The sequence below is a fragment of the Erpetoichthys calabaricus genome, chromosome 6 (assembly GCF_900747795.2).
Source record: "Erpetoichthys calabaricus chromosome 6, fErpCal1.3, whole genome shotgun sequence".
Classification (NCBI taxonomy): domain Eukaryota; kingdom Metazoa; phylum Chordata; class Cladistia; order Polypteriformes; family Polypteridae; genus Erpetoichthys; species Erpetoichthys calabaricus.
The window spans coordinates 210,476,938-210,502,583 of NC_041399.2; the positions used below are offsets into that span (position 1 = coordinate 210,476,938).

General features: G+C 43.9%; 1 protein-coding gene across 2 annotated transcripts in view; it reads right to left on the bottom strand.

Moving 5' to 3' along the window:
• adcy8 (adenylate cyclase 8 (brain)) overlaps window positions 1–25,646 on the bottom strand; it is a 345,854-nt gene that overhangs the window by 55,515 nt on the left and 264,693 nt on the right. For both annotated transcript variants that reach the window (XM_051928959.1, XM_051928960.1), the window contains 2 exons: window positions 11,839–11,928; window positions 9,656–9,828 (listed from right to left, as the gene is read on the bottom strand). In XM_051928959.1, coding sequence (XP_051784919.1) covers window positions 9,656–9,828; window positions 11,839–11,928 — 263 coding nt within the window. The remainder of the gene's footprint in view (window positions 1–9,655; window positions 9,829–11,838; window positions 11,929–25,646) is intronic.

The following is a 25,646-nucleotide window of genomic DNA, read 5'->3' on the forward strand; positions in this document are numbered from 1 at the left end:
CCCATTAGGAGTCGCCACAGCGGATCATCTTGTTCCATATCTTCCTGTCCTCTTCATCTTGCTCCATTACACCCATCACCTGCATGTTCTCTATCACCACATCCAAAAACCTTCTCTTAGGCCTTCATCTTTTCCTCTTACCTGGCAGCTCTATCCTTAGCATTCTGCTCCCAATATACTCAGCATCTCTGCTCTTCACATGTCCAAACTAACGCAATCTCGCCTCTCTGACTTTGTCTCCAACCGTCCAACCTGAGCGGACCCTCTAATGTCCTCATTTCTAATCCTGTCCATCCTCGTCACACCCAATGCAAATCTTAACATCTTTAACTCTGCCACATCCAGCTCTGTCTCCTGCTTTCTGGTCAGTGCCACCATCTCCAACCCATATAACACTGCTGGTCTCAAAACATCCTGTAGACCTTCCCTTTCACTCTTGCTCATACCCGTCTGTCACAGATCTCTCCTGACACTCTTTCCCACCTATTCAACCCTGCCTGCACTCTCTTCTTCACCTCTCTTCCCTTTCATATCTATCTATCTATCTATCTATCTATCTATCTATCTATCTATCTATCTATCTATCTATCTATCTATCTATCTATCTATCTATCTATCTATCTATCTACAGTGCATCCAGAAAGTATTCACAGCGCATCACTTTTTCCACATTTTGTTATGTTACAGCCTTATTCCAAAATGGATTCAATTAATTTTTTTCCTCAGAATTCTACACACAACACCCCATAATGACAACGTGAGAAAAGTTTACTTGAGGTTTTTGCAAATTTATTAAAAATAAAAAAACTGAGAAATCCCATGTCCATAAGTATTCACAGCCTTTGCTCAATACTTTGTCGATGCACCTTTGGCAGCAATTACAGCCTCAAGACTTTTTGCATATGATGCCACAAGCTTGGCACACCTATCCTTGGCCAGTGTCGCCCATTCCTCTTTGCAGCACCTCTCAAGCTCCATCAGGTTGGATGGGAAGCGTCGGTGCACAGCCATTTTAAGATCTCTCCAGAGATGTTCAATTGGATTCAAGTCTGGGCTCTGGCTGGGCCACTCAAGGACATTCACAGAGTTGTCCTGAAGCCACTCCTTTGATATCTTGGCTGTGTGCTTAGGGTCGTTGTCCTGCTGAAAGATGAACTGTCGCCCCAGTCTGAGGTCAAGAGCGCTCTGGAGCAGGTTTTCATCCAGGATGTCTCTGTACATTGCTGCAGTCATCTTTCCCTTTATCCTGACTAGTCTCCCAGTTCCTGCCGTTGAAAAACATCCCCACAGCATGATGCTGCCACCACCATGCTTCACTGTAGGGATGGTATTGGCCTGTTGATGAGCGGTGCCTGGTTTCCTCCAAACCAGGCACTGGCATTCACACCAAAGAGTTCAATCTTTGTCTCATCAGACCAGAGAATTTTCTTTCTCATGGTCTGAGTGTCCTTCAGGTGCCTTTTGGCAAACTCCAGGTGGGCTGCCATGTGCCTTTTACTAAGGAGTGGCTTCCGTCTGGCCACTCTACCATACAGGCCTGATTGGTGGATTGCTGCAGAGATGGTTGTCCTTCTGGAAGGTTCTCCTCTCTCCACAGAGGACCTCTGGAGCTCTGACAGAGTGACCGTCGGGTTCTTGGTCACCTCATTGACTAAGGCCCTTCTTCCCCGATCGCTCAGTTTAGATGGCCGGCCAGCTCTAGGAAGAGTCCTGGTGGTTTCGAACTTCTTCCACTTATGGATGATGGAGGCCACTGTGCTCATTGGGACCTTCAAAGTAGCAGAAATTTTTCTGTAACCTTCCCCAGATTTGTGCCTCGAGACAATCCTGTCTCGGAGGTCTACAGACAATTCCTTTGACTTCATGCTTGGTTTGATGCAAGGAGTAGAGTTGGTGAAGGTGGATGAGTTTAAATACTTGGGATCAACAGTACAGAGTAATGGGGATTGTGGAAGAGAAGTGAAAAAGAGAGTGTAGGCAGAGTGGAATGGGTGGAGAAGAGTGTCAGGAGTGATTTGTGCTATGTTATATGGGTTGGTGACGGTGGCACTGACCAGAAAGCAGGAGACAGAGCTGGAGGTGGCAGAGTTAAAGATGATAAGATTTGCATTGGGTGTGACGAGGATGGACAGGATTAGAAATGAGGACATTAGAGGGTCCGCTCAGGTTGGACGTGTTGGGAGACAAAGTCAGAGAGGCGAGATTACGTTGGTTTGGACATGTGCAGAGAAGAGATGAGGGGTTTACTGGGAGAAGGGTGCTAAGGATAGAGCTGCCAGGTAAGAGGAGAAGAGGAAGGCCTAAGAGGAGGTTTATGGATGTGCTGAGAGAGGACATGAAGGTGATGGGTGTAACAGAACAAGATGAAGAGGACAGGAAGATATGGAAGAAGATGATCTACTGTGGCAACCCCTAACGGGAGCAGCCAAAAACAAGAAGAAGAAGATCCTTACTTATAAAGCAGAGTCTGCATTAAGATTTCAAGATGCCATGCTACTTAAGATTCCAAGGATTATCAAAATAACAGTGACAGACTGATCTTTAAGTTTTGTTACTTTAAAATAAATTCAGTAGGAAGAACCTTGAGACATGATCGGAAACTTGTTAAGGGTAGATTTACAGATTATCTTAATGGAAAGAACCACAGACACATGGAATAAATGACCAAGTAGTGTGGTGGAGAGTAGGACATCAGGGACCTTTAGATCTTGATTTGATGTTATTATGAACAATCGAGGTACATACGACCTTTCAGTCTATCAGGCTTGATTGTTTAGCTAATCACTAAGCTGTCCCAACATCTCATCCAGAATTTTCCTTAAAGGTCATCAAGGTTTTGGACCGTAGTAAAGGTTTTTTGAAAGTCAGTTGTGTCGTACTGTAGTTGCCAGTTCAAAAACATCTCAAAGACTGGTTTGCCAAGACCTTCCTCTCATAAACGGATTTTTTTTTTTTATTTAGATACTTTTGTAATTAATTTCTGATTAATTTTCTGTGGGAAAACATCCCACAGGATTACTGTGCGCTAAAAAAAAAATACCAGGAGATGAGAATGTTATGCCAATGAATAGTCGAAAAAGAACAAGCAAGAGGTCAGAGGCCAGAGTGACGGACGAATACTGAAAAAAGGGGGAACTGAAAATCATAAAACGTAACATGTAAAATATCGACTCTTACCTACCTGCCCGATTTTCACGCTGACTTTGACGCTAACTAAATTCACAAAAGGTTTGTTTTTTATCCACTGAGGGATACTGAGTATTGGGGGGTGTGGTCATATTTAACCTGAAGGTAATTGGCTGACTCCCTCCACCAATCGGGAAGCACGGTACACCATAGTGCTGCTGTAACCAAGAGACAGGAAAGGATCTCGTGGCTCCCTGAATTTCAAGGTCATGTGATGCACCCAGGCATCAAAGCAAAACAGAATTAAAAGAGAAACAAAAGAGAAAGATTCTGTAGCAATTTCTTATTCTACTTTCCATAAATATGAGGTAGGTAGAAAAGATGGATTGGGCTCAATGGTCCGTTCTCGTCACAGTTTTTCTAATAATGTTCTAACTCATACAGATACCAGGAGAAGAGAACACTCTGTACAGGCAGTGCTGGGATTTGCAAACCCCTCTGCCATCGTGACGCTCCGTTCTCTCTCTTTTATTTTTTTTTTTCCTGCTTATTCTATAAATCTTCCAATCAAAATAGACTTACGCCAGCAGAAATGGTGGACTGCGGCACCCGGAATTCAGAGGGCATAGTCTCCTTGGAGTGAGTGTGGGTCATCTCCAGGCTGAATGAGAATAATAAAGAAGAGAAAACGGCGATAGTGGGCGAGAGGGGGCACAGTAGGTTGGCATTCAAAACATGTAAGGTGAGAGGGTGGGAGGAAGGAAAGAAAAAAAAAGAAAGATGCCCGGAGGTATATAAAGAGTGAAAAATCTATAGGAAAGGAGGAGAAGATGAAGAGACGACGGCTCCCTTCTCTCGGCTCGTGCGCACATTTTCATTGGCGTATCGTTTAGCTTTGACCTCACGTCGGGTCGTTCGTCTCACTCCGAAAACAAATAGACTTTTCAAAACCCAGGCTCGCTAGACCATTCACAATTCGCGAGGCGTGGGAGCTGCAAGAGCAAATCTGTTTTTTTTTTTTTTTTTTTGCTAATTTGATTTTTATCAGGTCACCCGTGACTAAAGTGCGGGCCTACAGATAAAGAATCTCGGGGATTAGCTGCAGTTAATTAGCTCCTCGGCTTGTTAACATTGAGTTTCCAGCCACAGTTCTGCACTCTGAAGGACATTCATGCATGCAAAAGTCCTCGAGGGTGGTGTTCAGGATGGGATTTTCTGTATTTTAGAAAACATTTCATTCTTATACAAGCAAACACATGGCCCACCGGTCCTCAAATAAAGGTGGGTCAAATGCAGCAAGCTGAACGTTTCCATTTTGGTTTCAGTACGAGGACCCCACCAATGCAACCTTCATCAGCAGCGTTCTTCAACCAATCATTGATGTCTGGGTGTAAAAGCATGGTTTGTGGACATTGTGGAGATTTGATAATAATAATAATTCTTTGCATTTATATAGCGCTTTTCTCACTACTCAAAGCGCTCAGCAATTGCAGGTTAAGGGCCTTGCTCAAGGGCCCAACAGAGCAGAGTCCCTATTGGCATTTATGAGATTTGAACTGGCAACCTTACGATTGCCAGTGCAGATCCCCTTGCTCTATGTTCATGCTTTGTCACCCATGTTTTCCCCTCCTGGAATTATTTTTGCTGTCATTATGCCATGTAGCAGTGTGTTTTGCGGTCAGACCAATTAATTAATTAAGGACAAGACCACAGTTTGCACAGGAATTTGTGTATCTTTGTCGCACGTGCATTCTGTTTCTCATGCCTAACACTCAGACAATGGCGCTGCTGTTCTTCTTCAGCAATGTGCCTCATGCTCAGAAGATGTCGCAGCTCTTCTTTTCCTTTTATACCAGGGGTGTCCAACTCCGGTCCTGGTGGGCCGCAGTGGCTGCAGGTTTTCATTCTAACCATCTTCTTAATTAGTGAGCCATTTTGGCTGCTGATAAACTTGTTTGGCCTTCGTTTTAATTTAACGTGACTCAGACCCCTTAGTTGTTTCTAAACAATAATGAGACACAAAACAAGCCGCCACATGACCAGCTCACCTGAAAATATAGAAAGGTGAAGGTCTCGGTCATGTTGGTCTAGACGCTCAGGTCACCAAAACATCTTGATGGTGGTCTTAGAAAAAAAACAGAAAATCAACAGTCTGCTGTGGCACAATGAGAGCGGTAACAAGTCCTGATATTCAATAATGGCTTCAATTAACAGCAAGAATTGGTTTCTCGTTAAGAAACTGGTTGGAGTTAAATTAGCTGGAGTTTCATATTCATCTGTTGGCTCGTTTCACATCTCCTTTCTCCTTAATAAAGAAACAGATCAATTCAGAGGATCCCTAAAAACTTCTATCCATCCATTATCCAACCAGCTATATCCTAACTACAGGGTCATGGGGGTCTGCTGGAGCCAATCCCAACCAACACAGGGTGCAAGGCAGGAAACAAACCCCGGGCAGGGCGCCAGCCCACTGCATGACACACACACCCACACACCAAGCACAATTTAGGATTGTCAATGCACCTAACATGCATGTCTTTGGACTGTGGGAGGAAACTGGAGCACCCGGAGGAAACCCACGCAGGGAGGACCCGGGAAGTGAACCTGGGTCTCCTAACTGCAAGGCAGCAGTGCTACCCACTGCGCCACTTCCCTAAAAACTTGGCTATTAAAATCAAGGAGTTAATTAGCAGTAAAAATGGATTAGGAAAAGGGTTGAAATGAAAACCTGCAGCCACTGTGTCCCACCAGGACTGGAATTGGAGACCCCTAGTTGATACCATGTCACCCTCTCAGGCAGTTATCCCTAAGAAAGATTCAAATCCCGATAACCGTATCAATGGTGTGTTGTTTCACCAGCTTTTGATTAACACTTAGATCAAGGTTTTGATTGGCCTCTGCAATGTGCTCTATGCTCAGCAGATGTCACCACTATACTTTTCCTTTCTGCCATGTCAACCTGTTGAGCATTTAGCAGTAAGAGAACCCCAAATGTGGAGCTACACAAGCATGTAACATCCTTTCAATTAAAACTAAGATCAAGGTTCAAGCCCCAGTGAGTAATGTTCGTGAATGAGTAATGGAGCACTTCCTGCTTTGGGCTTGACGCTTAGTGGGGGTTGTGGCCCTTTTTTCTTCTTCATGCCCTACAGTGCGTATCAGTCTACTCTGTGACTGCAAGTGTCACAAAGCTCAGTTTGCACAGTCATGTGTCTGTCTCTGTCATGCTCACCTTCTGTATCCACCACTTGACAGTCACTAGAGGACGCTGCTTTTCCCTTTTTCTTTCTTTGATAGCCCTCTGCAATCTGCCCTACACTCAGCTGATGCCACCACCATACATTTTCTTTCTGCCATGTCAACCTGTCGAGCATTCAGAGAGACCCAAATATGGAGCTTCACAAGCATGTATCAAGTAATATGCTTTCATTTATGACTAAGATCAAGGATCAAGCCCCAGTGGTTTGTAAGTAATGGAGCATTTCCTGCTTTGGGCTTGACGCTTAGCGGGGGTTGTGGCCCTTTTTTCTTCTTCATGCCCTAACAGTGCATATCAATCTACTCTGTGACTGCAAGTGTCACATAGCTCAGTTTGCACAGTCATGTGTCTGTCTCTGTCATGCTCACCTTCAGTATCCAGCACTTGATAGTCACTAGAGGGCGCTGCTTTTCCCTTTTTCTTTCTTTGTTAGCCCTCTGCAATGTGCCCTACACTCAGCAGATGCAACCACTATACTTTTCCTTTCTGCCACGTCACCCTCTCAAGCATTTAGCCATAAGTGAGACTCGACCCATGATTAGCTTGCCGAGGTTGCCGCCAATCAAACGTTGTACTTCACCAGCATGTATAACATAATACACTTTCAAATAAGGCCAAGGTCAAGATTCCAGCCTCAGTGGGTTGTGAGTAATTGTGTGACAGAAAGTTGTTCATCACCATCCTTGAGATTTGCTCTTGGCATGCAGAAAAAAGTTCACCATAGTCCACCTTTCACTGCAAAAAGGCTCTGAAGTCATCGATTGATCAAACAGTTACACTGCATTATTTTCATATGCAAAGATGCAGTAAATAGGAATCATGGGTTGACTACACCCCAGCAAAGATAGGACATTTTAGAACAAGTGGTTTCTGAAGATATCCACCCTGAACACTGAGATCTACTGTACATACAATGATAACTTCAGAAAAAAAAAGAACCCATCTTCTTCAAACAAGTTGCACAATGAAAACTGTAAAACGAGCGTGCAGCAGACTGTGCAGAGAGGAACAATTTATGACTGAAAGGTATCCACATGAAATAAGAATTTGTGTTTGCAAACATATGTGTAAACAATAACACTGCAATTCTATCGGTGCTCCAGGTGGTGGCACTGCATCCCTCTACACACCGATTGGTCGGTGCCTAGAACACCTCTGACGTCACTTCCGGTGCCCGCCTCTTCCTGTCAGAAGCTAGGCCATCTTGAGATAGCTGTACTTTGAATTCACGCATACAGAGACGACTGTAGTGTGACGACACAACAATAATTGCATGCTGTATGGGGGGCCAGCTTGGCAACCCAACTCTTTATCATTGTCCTCTCTTTCTGTCACAATGGATACCATGTTGAAAAAAGTGTTGTCATTGCTACATGGTGTGCCCTTCAATCATATCTGTCAGTGAGTCATTGTCCAACCAGCTATATCCTAACGCAGGGTCACAGGGGTCTGGAGCCAATCCCAGCCAACACAGGGTGCAAGGCAGGAACAAACCCTGGGCAGGGCGCCAGTCCACTGCTGGGCACACACACACCAAGCACACACTAGGGACAATTTAAGATCGCCAATGCACCTAACCTGCATGTCTTTGGACTGTGGGAGGAAACGGGAGCACCAAAAGGAAATCCCACGTAGACACGGGGAGAACATGCAAACTCCATGCAGGTAGGACCTGGGAAGCGAACCCAGGTCTCCTTACTGCGAGGCAGCAGCACTACCACTGCGCCACCGTGCTTCCCCAATTATATCTGAATCATTTGATTTGTAACTTTAAACTGTGGAGCAGATGGAGTAGATCAAGGAAAAATGTGTCTTTGTCCTAGTGATGGGAAAATGAAGCCTGGTGAAGCTTTGAGGCTTTCTTTCTATTTGGGCTAAAAAAGATTCGAAGCTTTGAAGACTCAGCCGCAGTATGAACAGCGGCATCTGGTGGTTAACTGAGGTCAATGCAAGCTCTGAAGAGCGCAAGTGAAGCAGCACTCACTGTTTCAGTCTCATGTCACCATTTAAAGGTCAGAAAAGTCTGTTAAGTCTGCTGAGGTCCTTCTCCATTTATACTGTGCAACTTTTGAACGCCGTTTTCCGCTGTTAGTCGCCATCTGTCACCAAAGCCCTCCAGATCTCTCTCTCTCCTCACAACCCAACATTTTTGAATGAGAACGACGCATTTTATATAGGCTACCTGATAATTTAGCACCAAAGCTGTCAAACCGATGAAACGCTGTCAAACCAATAAAGTGCGCTTGGAAGCACTGATGACGTGTCATGTGACAGCGGTGTTTCGACACAGTGATTCGACCCACTACGCTTCAGATTGACTGACACAAGCTTCGACGCTTCGGTATCATTTTCCCAGCTCTACTTTGTCCCAAACATTATAGAGGACACTATACGTTGCATAAATACGTGTTTCACTATTCAACTGTCTCTGCTGTCTCAGTGTGGCTTCATTAACTGTTGTGGAAACCAGCCTCGACTCGGACAGACACCAAGACCACTCATGTCCAAAACACACACGTTTTATTCTGTTTTATCAAATATAGTGCACTAAACTCACAGTCCTTCGTTCTCTCTGTTTCTTTTCTTGCCGCCTCCACTCCTATCTTGTAAGCTTTGTCACGCTCCCTCCCAACTCCGGCTCCTCGACTGGAGTGAGGCGGCCCCTTTTATAAAGTACTCGAATGTGCTCCAGGTGCTTCTTGACGATCTTCCTGCAGCACTTCCGGGTGTGGCGGAAGTGCTGCCCGAGAACCCGGAAGCATACCGGGTGTATTTGCCTCCTGGCCTAGCAGCACTCCCTGTTGTGGTGGTCTGGGCAGACCCTGGTGGTGGCCATGTGCCCCAACCGGGTGGAGCTTCCCAGCCATGAACGTGCAGCCCACATCCGAATCAGGGTGGTTGCCCTCTCCTGTCCCGGGGAAGGTATTGGTCCTCTCATGGCCCTTCCATCTTTCAGGCATCCCAGCTGTGCAGATGCCCCAGCTGTCTATCACACTGTTTTTCATGTAGAAGTTTTTCTATCATATGTTGTAACCACAAATGTCAGCGACCCAACAGGAAAAGTGCCACCATCTCCCAATGGCCAATCCGAGCCTGGTCCTGTCTTCAATTTAACAGCTTGATCTCATTTGAATAAGATTCCCTTCTTTGCACTTTATTCCCTGTAAAGTTGTGTCTTCAGCAATGGAACACTAGGTGCTGACAGAACTGAATACGATTCAAAAGGTTAACTGTTCAGCTTTATAAAATATGGACTTATGAAATACTTACTCCCCCTTGTGGTGAAAGTTGTCATAGCGGACGAAGAGCGAGGCGTAGATGGTCTCTGTGAGGAGCGAGTAGATGGCAATCATGATAAGCAGCACTGCCAGCTTCAGGACGGAGTTTAACCGCAGGAAAACGGCGCACGTCACCATCGCCAGCACACCGGTGAAGATAAAATACTGAAAGGAATAAAAGAAGTGATAAATGTCAGTCCAACTGGCAAGGAACCAGATAGCACCATGACTCAAAGCATCTAAGATTATAAAAGTAATATTTATAATAAGCAGACTAGATATGGACACTATCTATAATTTCCAATGTAGTGAGTGCCATGGTGGCACCCTGGTTTGCTCTGCCGCCTTAGAGCTCTAGAGATCCACATTCAGATTTGAGTGAGGCCACACCTGGAGTGTCATGTGCACGTCTGGACACCAAGCTACAAGAGAGAGACAGCAGCACTCGAAGCTTTGCAGAAGAGAACAACCAGGGACATGTCCTACTGTGATAGCCCCAGAAAATTAAGGTCCAAAGAGCCAGGCCTTTAATAACCTCTTGGGCACGGCCATCAGCAGTGTGTCTGTCTGCAGAGAGAATGTCGACCTCGTCGAGAGGTTTACTTACCTTGGCAGTGACATTCATGTCTCTGGTGACTCTTCCTGTGAAGTCAGTAGACGGATTGGGAGAGCATGGGGGGTCATGAGGTCACTGGAAAAGGGTGTGTGGCGCAAAAGAACGAAGGTCCAAGTCTTTAGAGTCCTGGTGCTTCCTGTCTTGCTATATGGTTGCGAGACATGGATGCTATCCAGTGACCTGAGACGAAGACTATGTCTCTCCGGAAAATCCTAGGGTACTGCTTTGTGTTGAATCAGCAGTTGCTCATGGAGTCCCGAATGAGGCACATTGACTGCATTGTGAGGGAGCGTCAGTTACGGCACTACGGCCATGTGGCGTGTTTCATGTTTAAGATCCTCATTGTCGGGGACCCGACAGGCCAAGGGGTCGCCCACGTAATACCTGGCTGCGGCAGATAGAGGGTCATTTCCGGAGGGTGGGACTGGACCGCGCGTCTGCCTGGGGGGTTGCCAACTGGGATCCCGAGTTGTTTCATCGTGTAGTGGGTGCGGCAACACGCTGTACCAGTGCATGCTCCCCAGCTTGACTTGACTTAAGTCAGGTCAGGTCTTAATCTTATTTTGCTTAAACTGTAAAGGCTCAGCTCTTTTAATCTTTCCTCATAACTCATCCCCTGTAGCCCTGAACCAGCCTAGTCGCTCTTCTCTGGACCTTTCTCTAGTGCTGCTATGTCCTTTTTGTAGCCTGAAGACCAAAACTGCACACAGGACTCCAGATGAGGCCTCACCAGTGTGTTATAAAGCTTCAGCAGAACCTCCTGTGACTTGTACTCCACACGTCAAGGCGCTAAATATAACCCGACGTTCTGTTAGCCTTCTCAATGGCCTGTGAACACTGGATGACAGTTGATTGTGACAAGTCCACTATGACTCCTAAATCCTTCTCATCAGGTGTACTTTCGATTTTCAGACCTCCCATTGTGCATCTGAACCTTACATTTTTACTTCCTATGTGTAATACTTTACATTTACTGACATTAAATTTCATCGTCCACAAATCTGCCCAAACCTTTATGCTATCCAAGTGCCTCTCAGATGATTCAATAGATTCTTGATTATCTGCCAATCTACCTTGGTATCCTCCAACTTGATATCATCTGCAAACTTAACCAGCTTGTCCATGATATTCCTGTCTAGAGCATTTGTATAGATTAAAAATAGCAGTGGCCCCAGCACTGCCCCCTGTTGGTCACCACTCTTAACATCACCCAATTCTAACCTTAACCCTAATCCTACCCCTAACCCTCACACCATCACCCTCCGCTTCCCGTGTCTGAGTCAATTCTGCCACCATCTACACCTGATCTCCCACTTCTTTTAGTTTGATGCCCACCCTCTCATGTGGCACCTTATCAAATGCTTTCTGAAAGTCCAGACAGATAATATCATCTGCTCCACTCTGATCATATCTTTCTATTGCTTCCTCATAGAATTCAAGCGTGTTGGTAAAACATGTCCTCCTTGTCTGACGTTTCAAGGTGTCCAGAAGTCTTTTCATAACAGTAAAATAATTTAAAAGCTTGTTTTCAACTTTTTGTGTTATGTTAGAAAACTTACCTCAGGATAAAAGCAGATATCAGGTATTGAAGCGGAGGCATTGAAGGTCTGATTCTTCAAAGTGGCCGACTTGTCAAAGTCACACCATAGCTGTAAAAAGAAAAAAAAAACAGAGAGAGAGAAATAAATCATAACGGCAGTTAATCCAATGGTGGATGGCTGGAGCCAATTCTCGGCCACAAAGCAGGTGCCCACCCCAGATGGGGTGCCATTCCACCACAGGGACCACCCAGGGCTGCATGTTTGGATTGTATGAGAAAAACAACACAGACATGAGGGGAACATAATATCGTCATGGGTCTGTGGAGACAGGCAAGCAAGAATTTCATTGCACGATGGACGGTAGACTCAGAAAGTCTTCAGACCCTTCACTTTTATCACAGCCTTGTGCTAAAATCATTTAAATTCATTTTTTCACTCACCCAGACTAACAATGAAATGTATTATAAGTAGATATAACTATATATCAGTATTCTGGGAGTGGATGTTGAGGTGGTGCACTCCTCAATGACAGGCTGGACTGGTCTTGTAACAGAGAAGGACTATAGAAGAAAGGGCAGAGCAGGCTCTTTGTTCTTAGGACACAGCACTCCTTTAGAGTGGAAAGTGACATCCTTCACGTCTTCTACAACCCTGTGATGGCCAGTGTGGCGTGCTGGGCTGGTAACATCACTTCAAGAGAGGACCACCAAATCAACAAGCTCATTAAAAGGGCAGGCTCAGTTAAGGGACACACTCTGGAGCCCTGGAGGTCATAGCATAGGAGAGAATGAAGACCGAACTGAGTGCCATTATGAACAACATTGCACATCATCTCTGTGACACACCAACACTGAGGACTTTCTGCCAAAAGATCCATTCAGCAGAAGCCTGACTGGAAATGATAATGGGGCTCCAACAGCAATACACCTGTATAGCGCCTTACTAGGGCTGGGGCTGCCAAGTCAGTTTTCTTTCTTTTTAATTTTCTTGTTTAGAGCCATTCTGGTGTGTGTTCAGACCATAGTGTGTATTTCTGTCTATCCATCTATATATAACATAAATTTCCCTCAGGATCTATCTATCTATCTATCTATCTATCTATCTATCTATCTATCTATCTATCTATCTATCTATCTATCTATCTATCTATCTATCTATCTATCTATCTATCTATCTATCTATCTATCTATCTATCTATCTATCTATCTATCTATCTATCATATAGTGCCTTTCACATCTATCTATCTATCTATCTATCTATCTATCTATCTATCTATCTATCTATCTATCTATCTATCTATCTATCTATCTATCTATCTATCTATCTATCTATCTATCTATCTATCTATCTATCTATCTATGCTACAGAATGGCTTCTTATTCAAAACCAATCCCAAACAGCAATACTTCAGACCAATGGGGTCACATGATACTTTTCACAAAAAAAAAACATTTTTTGAGCTGATGCTTTCCAGCCAGGTAGTTTGGCTTTCCTATGGGGGTTAATAGAGAGTGTCCTGCAGAGAATCACTTGCCCAACTGGTTTTAGGCACTTCACCCTGACCATACCATAAAATTCGTCCACTATCCTGACTCAGTCCTAAAGGGGGTGTGGAGGGGGGTGTGTTCTTAATGCTTTTTCTCTTTCTAGTAGGATTGACTACTGCAATTTGGTGTTCACTGATGCGTGAACATTATCCTGAAGAATTTGTTGATATTTCGTTGAATTCATCTGACCCTCGACTTTAACAAGGGCCCCAGTCCCTGAACTAGCCACACAGCCCCACAGCATGATGGAACCTCCACCAAATTTGACAGTAGGTAGCAGGTGTTTTTCTTGGAATGCGGTGTTCTTCTTCCACCATGCAAAGCGTTTTTTGTTCTGACCAAATAACTCAATTTTTGTCTCATCAGTTCAAACCACTTTGTTCCAAAATGAATCTGGCTTGTCTAAATGAGCATTGGCATACAACAAGCGACTCTGTTTGTGGTGTGAGTGCAGAAAGGGCTTCTTTCTCATCACCCTGCCATACAGATGTTCTTTGTGCAAACTGTGCTGAATTGTAGAACGATGTACAGATACACCATCTGCAGCAAGATGTTCTTGCAGGTCTTTGGAGATGATCTGTGGGTTGTCTGTCACCATTCTCACAATCCTGCTCATATGCCGCTCCTGTATTTTTCTTGGCCTGCCAGACCTGCTGGGTTTAACAGCAACTGTGCCTGTGGCCTTCCATTTCCTGATTCCATTCCTTACAGTTACAGAAACTGACAGTTTAAACCTCTGAGATGGCTTTGTGTAGCCTTCCCCTAAACCATGAGACTGAACAATCTTTGTTTTCAGATCTTTGGAGAGTTGCTTTGAGGATCCCATGCTGTCCCTCTTCAGAGGAGAGTCAAAGGGAAGGAAGCACAACTTGTAATTGACCATCTTAAATACGTTTATATCTCATGATTGGACACACCTGTCTATGAAGTTCAAGGCTTAATGAGCTCATCACACTAATTTGGTGTTGTAAGTAATCAGCACTGAGCAGCGACAGGCATTCAAATCAGCACAATGACAAGGGGACCCACATTTGTGCACAGCCAGTTTTTCACATTTGATTTAATTTCATACAACTAAATACTGCGTCACTAAAAATCTTTGTTCGGAAAACACCGCAGTCCTCAGATGTTCTAGGAAATGAAAGACAGACCACTGTTATCTTTTTGGTTGAAAGGAGAGTCAATTATTATGCAGGCTGAGAGGGGTTCGCAAACTTTTTCATATGACTGTATACAGTGGGTAGAGAAAAGAATCCCCCCCCTTTGAAATATTCCCATTTTTTTTGCTTTACAGCCTGAAATGAAAACACACAAACTGATGTTTCTTCCCAGCTTTACTTACTCAATGCAACCAATAACATCCAAGTGAAATACATCACAGCTACAGTTCAGAGAAATTATAAAAAAATCAAAAACAAGACCTACTGAGATTAATAAAGGACCCCCCCCCCAATGTCATTGTCATTTTGTTGACCCCCCCCTTTTGCTTTAATGACAGCCTTGAGTCTGGTGGGATTCTTCTCTATCAGCTTTGCACACCTAGTAATATTTGCCCCCCACTCTTCTTTACAGTTGAACTGGTCAAGTTTGGTCACATTGGATGGTGAGCATTGGTGGTCTGCTATCTTCAAATATCTCCACAGATTTTCAGTGTGATTTAGGTCTGGACTCTGACTGGCCACACCAGGACATTCACTCTTTTCTCCTCCAGCCATTGTGTGATCCATTTTGTTGTGTGCTTCGGGTTGTTGTTGTGTTGAAAGGTGAACATTCTGCCCATCTTCAACTTTCTGGCAGAGGGTATCAGGTTTTCCTCAAGTATTTTGCCCCATCCATTTTTCCTTCTACCTTAACGAGAGCCCCAGGCCCCCCACAACTGGATTCTGCCACCTCCATGCTTGACTGCAGGTATGGTGTGTTGTGGATGGTGAGCTGTATTGGTGTACCATTTGGTGTTGAGGCCAAATAGTTTGATTTTGGTCTCCTCTGACCAGAAGACCTTTTTCCACTTGGCATCAGAATCTTCAAGGTGCATTCTGGTAAAGCTCAAACGAGCCTTCATGTGGCCTTTCTTGAGAAGTGTGACCCTCCAGAACAAGTCACAACTGTGGAGCGCTTGTCAAACTGTTGTCACATGCACACCATTAATGACCACTCTGTGCCATCAAATCCTATAACTCCTTCAAAGTGGCCATTCACCTGTTGGTAGCTTCTCTACCAGTTTCCTCCTTGCTCTTGGAGGTCCTAGTAGTACCAAACACTTCTTTATGATGGACTTTACTCAGTTCCATGGGATCGATAAAGCCTTTGAGATTTTTTCTTCTCCATCTCCTGCCTTATGTCTGTCCACAACTCTGTCCCTGAGATCTTCTGAAAGTGACTTGCCACCCACGGTCAGTTGTTTGCTGTCAGTTGCACTACCAAGGAAGGGAATGAATGGTTCAGGAACAGCTTCACTAATCACACTCATTACAACTGATCACAGGTGGAAGGAAACCAGTAACCGCAATGGAAATGGTGGGCACTGACACCTGAGTGAGTTTAGGAGGTGGGGGGGATCCTTTATTAATCTCAGGATTTCTTGTTTTTGATTTTTTAAAATTCTTCTGAACTGTAGCTGTGATATCTTTCACTTGGATGTTAGAGGTTGCATTGAGTAAGTAAAGCTGGAAAATATATCAGTTTGTGTTTTCTAAATATTGGTTTGTTTGTATTTCGATGGGGAGGATTCTTTTCTATACCCACTGTACAGGAGCTGGTCATAAAATTAGAATATCATGACAAAGTTTATTTATTTCAGTAATTCCATTCAAAAAGTGAAACTTGTATATTAGATTCATTCATTACACACAGACTGATGTATTTCAAATGTTTATTTCTTTTAATGTTGATGATTATAACTGACAACTAATGAAAGTCCCAAATTCATCCATCCATCCATTTTCCAACCTGCTGAATCCGAACACAGGGTCACGGGGGTCTGCTGGAGCCAATCCCAGCCAACCCAGGGCACAAGGCAGGAACCAATCCCGGGCAGGGTGCCAACCCACCGCAGGACACACACAAACACACCCAGCACACACTAGGGCCAATTTTGAATCGCCAACCCACCTAACCTGCATGTCTTTGGACTGTGGGAGGAAACCCACGCAGACACGGGAAGAACATGCAAACTCCACACAGGGAGGACCCGGGAAGCGAACCCAGGTCCCCAGGTCTCCCAACTGCGAGGCAGCAGCGCTACCCACTGCGCCACCGTGCCGCCAGTCCCAAATTTAGTATCTCTGAAAATTAGAATATAAATTAAGACCAATGCAAAAAAAGGAATTTTAGAAATGTTGGCCAACTGAAAGGTATGAACATGAAAAGTATGAGCATGTACAGCACTCAATATTTAGTTGGGGCTCCTTTGGCCTGGATTACTGCAGCAATGCGGTGTGGCATGGAGTCGATCAGTCTGTGGCACTGCTCAGGTGTTATGAGAGCCCATGTTGCTCTGATAGTGGCCTTCAGCTCCTCTGAATTGTTGGGTCTGGCGTATTGCATCTTCCTCTTCACAATACCCCATAGATTTTCTATGGGGTTAAGGTCAGGCGAGTTTGCTGGCCAATCAAGAACAGGGATACCATGGTCCTTAAACCAGGTACTGGTAGCTTTGGCACTGTGTGCAGGTACCAGGTCCTGTTGGAAAATGAAATCTGCATCTCCAAAAAGTTCGTCAGCAGCAGGAAGCATGAAGTGTTCTAAAACTTCCTGGTAGACGGCTGCGTTGACCTTGGACCTCAGAAAACACAATGAACCAACACCAGCAGATGACATGGCACCCCAAACTATCACTGACTGTGGAAACTTTACACTGGACCTCACACAACGTGGATTCTGTGCCTCTGCTCTCTTCCTCCAGACTCTGGGACCTTGATTTCCAAAGGAAATGCAAAATTTACTTTCATCAGAGAACATAACTTTGGACCACTCAGCAGCAGTCCAAAGGCGAGACGCTTCTGATGCTGTCTCTTGTTCAAGAGTGGCTTGACACAAGGAATGCGACAGCTGAAACCCATGTCTTGCATACGTCTGTGTGTGGTGGTTCTTGAAGCACTGACTCCAGCTGCAGTCCACTCTTTGTGAATCTCCCCCACATTTTTGTTTCCCAATCCTCTCCAGGGTGCGGTTATCCCTATTGCTTGTCCACTTTTTTCTACCACATCTTGTCCTTCCCTTCGCCTCTCTATTAATGTGCTTGGACACAGAGCTCTGTGAACAGCCAGCCTCTTTAGCAATGACCTTTTGTGTCTTGCCCTCCTTGTGCAAGGTGTCAATGGTCGTCTTTTGGACGACTGTCAAGTCAGCAGTCTTCCCCATGATTGTGTAGCCTACAGAACTCGACTGAGAGACCATTTAAAGGCTTTTGAGTTAATTCGCTGATTAGAGTGTGGCACCAGGTGTCTTCAATATTGAACCTTTTCACAATATTCTAATTTTCCGAGATACTGAATTTGGGACTTTCATTAGTTGTCAGTTCTAATCATCAACATTAAAAGAAATAAACATTTGAAATACATCAGTCTGTGTGTAATGAATGAATCTAATATACAAGTTTCACTTTTTGAATGGAATTACTGAAATAAATCAACTTTGTCATGATATTCTAATTTTATGACCAGCACCTGTATGGTGGACAGCTAAGTCTGCGAGGGGTAGGAATTCCAGCTGCCTTGTTTCTATGACAACCAAAGCCAGAAATGGGACTTTTTTTTTTTTAAAGGAGGGCGGCTGACCAAGGTGGGGAAGGAGGAAGCAGCAAGGCAAGGAGCTCGGCTATCTAGGCCTAGGAAGTCAGCGAGATCGAACTTCACCCAGGGATGTCTGCTGTTTGTGGGGTGGCCATCCACAGGATAGGAGACAGTGAGATGAATCCCTGAGAAGATGCAAGGGTTTTGCTAGATGGCCCAGTGGTTCTCCGGGTGCTCCCGTTGGTGAGTCGGACTCGTTCTTAAATTCCTCGGGATAGCGAGAAAGCAGCCATATCCGCCTGCTGTCCATTTATTTTTATTTCCATATCATACAGTGAGAACTGCAAGACAGGATTCTTCTGACTGGGCTGAATCATTCTCTTCCCGATTTACTTTTCTTTTTGGGGTGTGTATATATCGGACCGGGGATTAAGTGTTTGGCCTTGGGGGCATCTGGGAAAAAGGGGATCACAAAATGAGAACCCAGTCACCACACTGGATTCTGGATTGTAATGCACTTTTATAATTTAATCAGTTTACCTACCATCTGGGTTTCTTTCAGATATTGGCAAGCGTGGAGAGGGGGGGAAGAGGGGTCAAGGTTTTAATGCTGGTATATCTTTCGAACATCATCCACTTCCCTCTTGGGCGGTGAAAGGTAGCGATCGCACCCCTTATAAGGTGACTGGATATGTGATCTGACAGCACTAAACACTGCACCACCATGCCACCCTTAACAGAAGTCCTAAATCTCGTGGATCACGTCCCAGCATCAAAACAAGCCAGCTGGGGGGCTGCTCACGGGACCCCGCTCACAGGACCCTCTCTAATCCAGTAAATGGTCTGATGTGACATACAAAGCACAAGAGTGATGCGTTTTAGATAAACTGCAGCTTTTTTTTTCTTTTTTTCCTCTCTCAGGTTTTCATTTCGCTCAAAGCCTGGCAGGCAGGCAGCGTTCTCAGGAATTTGTTTTACATCAGTGGGAGTTTGTTGGCGGCTCAGTATAATTTATCACCGTGTAGATGTGCTAAGTAGTCCGTTGACTCTTCTGACCCTGCGCTGCAATTACCGTTCCACAAATAACCTCAACGGCCTTCCCAGAGGCTCCTTCCACGTCTTGGGCTCAGCGGGATGTACTTAATGCTTTTTCTCGAAATGGCACAAATAAAACATATTTTTAGGAATGCTATTTATTATTTAGTGGGTTCCATGCATGCACATTTTTTTTTACTTTTTATTTTGATAGCTGCAGATTCTGAATTCCTGTCACATGCCATATGATGCCCATGTGCAAAATGAATAAAAGAAAAGACAAAAAAAAATGTCAATTGTCACGGGTGGCACAGAGTTTAGCACTTCTTCCTTCCTTGTGAATTCCTCTTCTGCAACTTCATTTAGGTGGAGTTTGCACATTGTTTCTGTGTCTTTTTGTGAGTTTCTCTCATTATTCTGTTCTTCCTCCTATATCTCCATGACAGATGATGTGTGGTAGCTGAAATGGGAACTTTAAATTGGCCCTGCAGTGGTCTAATTTTCATAAAAAGTGGAATGGTAACTCATCATGGCCGGGGTAAACAAATGAGTACGGCCTACCTGTCTGCCATGACCTCCACTAGGGGGCGGTTTGTTGTTCACACCGTAGAAAAGTGTGTATTTGGTGAATAGGGGGCTGTAAACTGACCCTTAAATTGATGGACCCTTCACTGGACTGGCATTGTTGTTCAAAACTAGTAAAGAACAGAATATGAATTCCTCATTGGCAAATAAATAATAATAATAATAATAATAATAATAATAATAATAATAATAATAAAAAGAAGAAGAAGAAGGAGAAGATGACGATAATGATGATGATGATGATGATGATGAAGAATAGTAATAATAATAATAATGTTATTTATATAGCACCTTTCCATATAATCATATGATTAGATCTAAATGTCTGGAATGCACATGATATCTACCAGGGGGCAGTTCTTTTTTATACCAATGGAAAATGTATGTGTTAAGTTAACTGGTTTCTCTAAACTGGGCCCTAAATGGGTGGACCCTTCAGTGAACTGGCATAGTGGTTGAATATTAATAAAATGTAGAATGGGAATTTGTTATGGCCAAAATAATCAAATGATCAGATCTACATGTCTGCCATGCTCTTGACCTCCACTAGGCGGCTGTTCTTTATTCACACCATACGAAAGGTTGTGTTTGTTTAATAGTGGGCTGTAAGCTGGTTCCTAAATTGGTGGACCTTTCAATGGACTGGAAAAGTGGTTCAAAACTAGTAAAGAGCAGATAATAATAATAATAATAATAATAATAATAATAATAATAATAATAATAATAATAATAATTTTATTTATATGGCACCTTTCCGTATAATCAAATGATTAGGTCTAAATGTCTGTAATACACATGACATACAGTATATCAAAGGGGGAAATCCTTTGTTTTGCCAAAACAAAAGTGTATGTGTTAGGTTAATTGAGTGCTCTAAATAGGCCCTTAAACTGGTGGTCCCTTCAATGGTCTGGCATAGTGGTTTCAATATTAATAAAAAGTAGAAAGTGACCAGGTAATCAGGTGATTAGGTCTACATGTCTGCTGTGAATTTCCCATTGGGATTAATAAAGTATCTATCTATCTATCTATCTATCTATCTATCTATCTATCTATCTATCTATCTATCTATCTATCTATCTATCTATCTATCTATCTATCTATCTATCTATCTATCTATCTGTACTCTTGACCTCCACTAGAGGGCTGTTCATTGTTCACACCATTAAAATGTGTGCGTTCAGTTATTACAGTAGAGGGCTGTAAACTGACCCCTAAATGATTGGGCTCAGCAATAGACTGGCCTAGTGGTTCAAAATTAATAAAAAGTATAATAAGAATTTGCGATGGCCAAATAATCAAATGAATTGGTCTACATGTCTGCCAGGCTCTGAGGCTAAGGATCTGCGCTGGTATCCTGAAGGTTGCCGGTTCGAATCCCCGTCACTGCCAAAAGAGATCCTACTCTGCTGGGCCCTTGAGCAAGACCCTTAACCTGTAATTGCTCCAGGGGCGCTGTACAATGACCGACCCTGTGCTCTGACCCCAAGGGGTATGCGAAAACTAACAAATTTCTAAAATGAGAAATCGTATAAGACGAAATAAGACGAAATAAAGAACAAAAAAAAAAAATGCTCATTACCTCCTGCTAGGGGACCATTTATTGTTGTTCACACCATTAGACATTTTATGCTAGATTAATAGGGGGTGGAAAACTGGCCCCTAAATTGGTGGACCCTTCAATAAACTGGCATAGTGGTTCAAAATGAGTAAGAAGCAGAATATGAATTACTCGTGGCCAAATAACCAAATGATTAGATCCAAATGTCTGTCATTCTCATTGCCTCCACTAGAGGGCCTCTCTTTGTTCACATCATAAAATGGCGTCTTGTGTTGGGCTAATTGGAGTCTCTAAACTAACTCCTCATGAGGGGGCCCTTCAATAGACTAGCATTATTATTATTATTATGCATTTTAATAATATCAATAATTAATATTATCAATACATATTTATTTTAATAAATATATGTAATATTATATACAGTATATAAATATAAAATAGTAAAGTAAAATATTAATAATATGCAGAATGCCTCATTATTATTATTATTATTATGTATTATCCATTTTAATAATATTAATAATGAATACTTTTAATACATATTTATTTTAATAAATATATTTAATATTATATACAGCATATATATACTGTTGGGCGGCACGGTGGCGCAGTGGGTAGCGCTGCTGCCTCGCAGTTGGGAGATCTGGGGACCTGGGTTCGATTCCCGGGTCCTCCCTGCGTGGAGTTTGCATGTTCTCCCCGTGTCTGCGTGGGTTTCCTCCGGGCGCTCCGGTTTCCTCCCACATTCCAAAGACATGCAGGTTAGGTGGATTGGCGATTCTAAATTGGCCCTAGTGTGTGCTTGGTGTGTGGGTGTGTTTGTGTGTGTCCTGTGGTGGGTTGGCACCCTGCCCAGGATTGTTTCCTGCCTTGTGCCCTGTGTTGGCTGGGATTGGCTCCAGCAGACCCCCGTGACCCTGTGTTCGGATTCAGCGGGTTGGAAAATGGATGGATATATATACTGTATATTATATATATATATATATATATATATATATATATATATATATATATATATATATATTGCCACACACATGCGTATGGGAGCCAGCTAAAGGGCTTGAGTAAGGACAGTTCCGAGACATACCGGGATATATAATACGGGGAAATAAAATATTAATAAAATGCAGAATTAAATGATTAGATCTAAATGTTTGTCATGCATATAGTTTCCACTAGAGGGCAGCTCTTTGTTCACACCATAACAAAGGTATATATATATATATATATATATACTGTATATATATATATATATATATATATGGTTGAAATAGTTTACTGTCAAATAATGCAAAGAGTACGCGACACGTGTTTCGCCCTAATTCTGGGCTCATCAGGCGTACACACTCTAATGCACTCCCTCTCGGGAATCGAACCTCGGACGTCAGCGCTAGAGGCGATGCCCCTAACGTTGCGCCACGGCGTGTGGTTCGTTTTATTTGACAGCATGTAGATCGGGGTAATTACATTCACGGCATTCGTAGTCTGAATCACAATCTGATTATATGGGTGGTTATTGTATGGGTATATATATACACACAATGGCATTAAGTGGGTGCACTAAACTGGCCCCTAAATGAGTGGCCCTTCAAAGGACTGGCATAGTGATTCAATATTAATAAAAAGCAGAATGGGAATTCATCATGGCCACCATCTAATGACTTGGTCTACATATCTGTCATGCTCAAGGCCTCCATTAGAGGGCCAGTCTTTGTTCACATCCTTAAAAGGTGCCTGTGTTAGGCTAATGGGAGTCTCTGAATTAGCTTCTCCTGAGTGGGCCCTTCGATAGTCTGGCATTTTGGTTTAATATTACTAAAAAGTGGAATGGGAACTCATCTTGGCCAAGTACAGGTGTAGCCGCTGTGGTGGCCGGACTGTAAATTTGAACCCAGCCCACACCCCAACCATCTTCTGAAGTATATTCTATGACAATTCCAAATGATTGATCAAAGATGGAATTATGATTCATGTAGTTTCTTACACTGGACCCCCCCACTAACCACCCCCCCCCCCTTGCTCCTGGGAATTAATTCTTGACTGTGTCCCTGTGGGCAAGTAATCAATTGATTAGGACTGCATGTCTGCCATGCTCATCACCTCCACTGGAAGGATGTGTTTTTTACTCCCGACTTCAAACCGGCATGTGTGTTAGATTCTGGATTCCTGACACGTATGTAATATGATGTTCTTATTCTTAGATAAAATTACAAATAGAATGACATAAGATGATATGATTTGTTGGTTAACACATCACATGCACTGTGTCCCCATGTCTACAAACGTAAAATGACAGAACCTGCCGTAGACAGGAACACAAATGTGGTGCCAGTCTATCGCAGGGCAGCCTCACTCACATGGTGCCAACTAACCTACCATGCACGTCTTTAGGCTGTGGGAAGGAACACTGGAATTCAAGTCGAGAACAACAGACTGAAAGAATGTTTAAATGTCACACAGGTAAGCAAAGTGGGATTCGTGCACAAACTCAAAGTGCTATGAAGAAGAAGCTTTTTGTTGGCATCACTAATGTGAATTAAATATACGATAAAACAGAGTTAATAGCATGTCCAAGATCTGCATATATGATAAACTATTATCAAATCCCGCACAACATCCTGTTGTTGTTTGCCATCATGGCCCTGAACGGTGCCAGTCACTACCTCATGTGAGTGCCATGCTCGATGCTCTGGCATCCTGATGATGGATGGAGGCTGGCATCTTACCAGTTTAGGCGATAATGGATGGGCATCCCAACTTGTGTTTTTCCCTGAAGGGGGGCCTGTTTCTGAAGTACAGATGGTGGCTCCTTCCTGGGGTCACAGTCTACCCCAGTACACACGATGGCATTAAGCCATTGGTGGAAACCCCCAGCCCCGACATATGGATACCCACAGGGCAGGATGGGAATTGTATTCTTCGTGGGACAGCCCTACCGGGGTTCTTGGGTGCCAGCAGGGGGAGCTACTGGGGAGCACAATCTCTTCTTTCAAAGGGACCTGGAACATGCTGTGGCACCGGGTCCAGCATAAAAGAAGCCACTTTTGCTGCCTCGTAAGCCAGAGTCGGGAGGAGGTTGATGAGATTACATGGGAGGTGAGGAAGGAGGAAAAAGAGCGAACGACTTTGTAATATTGTCTGAAAAGGAGTAAATTGGAGATGTGTGTAGGTATTGGCTTACATAACACAGCTTGTATTTCAAGGCGCGACTGTGTTGTGTAATTGTGTCTGGTATTTGGGCTCGGTGGCACCCCCTACATGCCACATTCATTAACAGCATGAGGGTCCAGTACACACAGTTCGGACACCTCATCGTGTCTGGGAATTTTGATTTCATATTTCGTTCGACTGGACCTTTAAAATTCTACACGCACTTTATTGTCAAAACAAGCAATCCAACCCCATGCGTTTATTGATTGCATCTGCGAGGCCGAAGCAATTTTTTAATTTGGCAACCTTTATGTCAGATGAAGAAACCCAATTTAATCCAACTTTAGATCAAATTAAAAAAAGCTGCTGAAAAGAGAGAGAAGAAAAAAAAAAAAGGAGCATGCCGAGTCAACGTGCAACACACTGGCATCGATGAGACAAACACAGTATCAAAAGTGTGAAACACAGGGGGTCCGGGACCCCCTTCACCATCCCTTTAGACTTCATGAGAGCCTCAAAATTAAAATGGTATGGGGATCCCCGAAAAAAAAAAAAAAAGAAAAACATGTTATGGTGTTTTAAATGACCAAGTGGCCATCGCTGGGTTTGTGAGAAGGACTTCTAGCAGCCGGCAGACGGCTCATCACAGCCAGAATGGGAAGGCTGAGCCACACCAGCTGGGCGGAGCTAACTGTTTGAGTGACAGCAGCAGGAAAGTGGAGCCCAGCCAATCAAAAAAAAGAGGGTGGAGACGGTCAGAGAAAACTACAAATAAATGAGAGCCTATGATGAGAGGTCAGTGGCGCAGTGCAGTTCGTAAATAAATGATCGAGTCCCGGGAAGTGCAGGGTCCGAATGGGTGCAGGTGTGCGTGCCAAGGCGAGCGGATCAGTCAGGTGACTCATTCAGACCTGATTTACACTTGTGTCCAATCAGGTCATATAAGGGGAGTCTGAACCGCAGAGAAGAGGACAGAGAGAAAGAAGAGGAGACCCGGAGATTAAAGAGGGAGAGAAAGAAGGCAGGATTGGGAGGAGAGAGAGCCGGGGTGAGAGAAAGGAGGCAGGCAGTCCCCGCCGACGCCCAAAAGGGGACTGAGGATCACACCTGCTGAGAGATTTAGGAAGCAGGGGTGACTGACTGCTCCAGGTGGGCTCCCTCACAAGGCCAAGCAATGGCAGCGGGAGTTGGAGTGGGTGAGGCTCAGTGTGGCA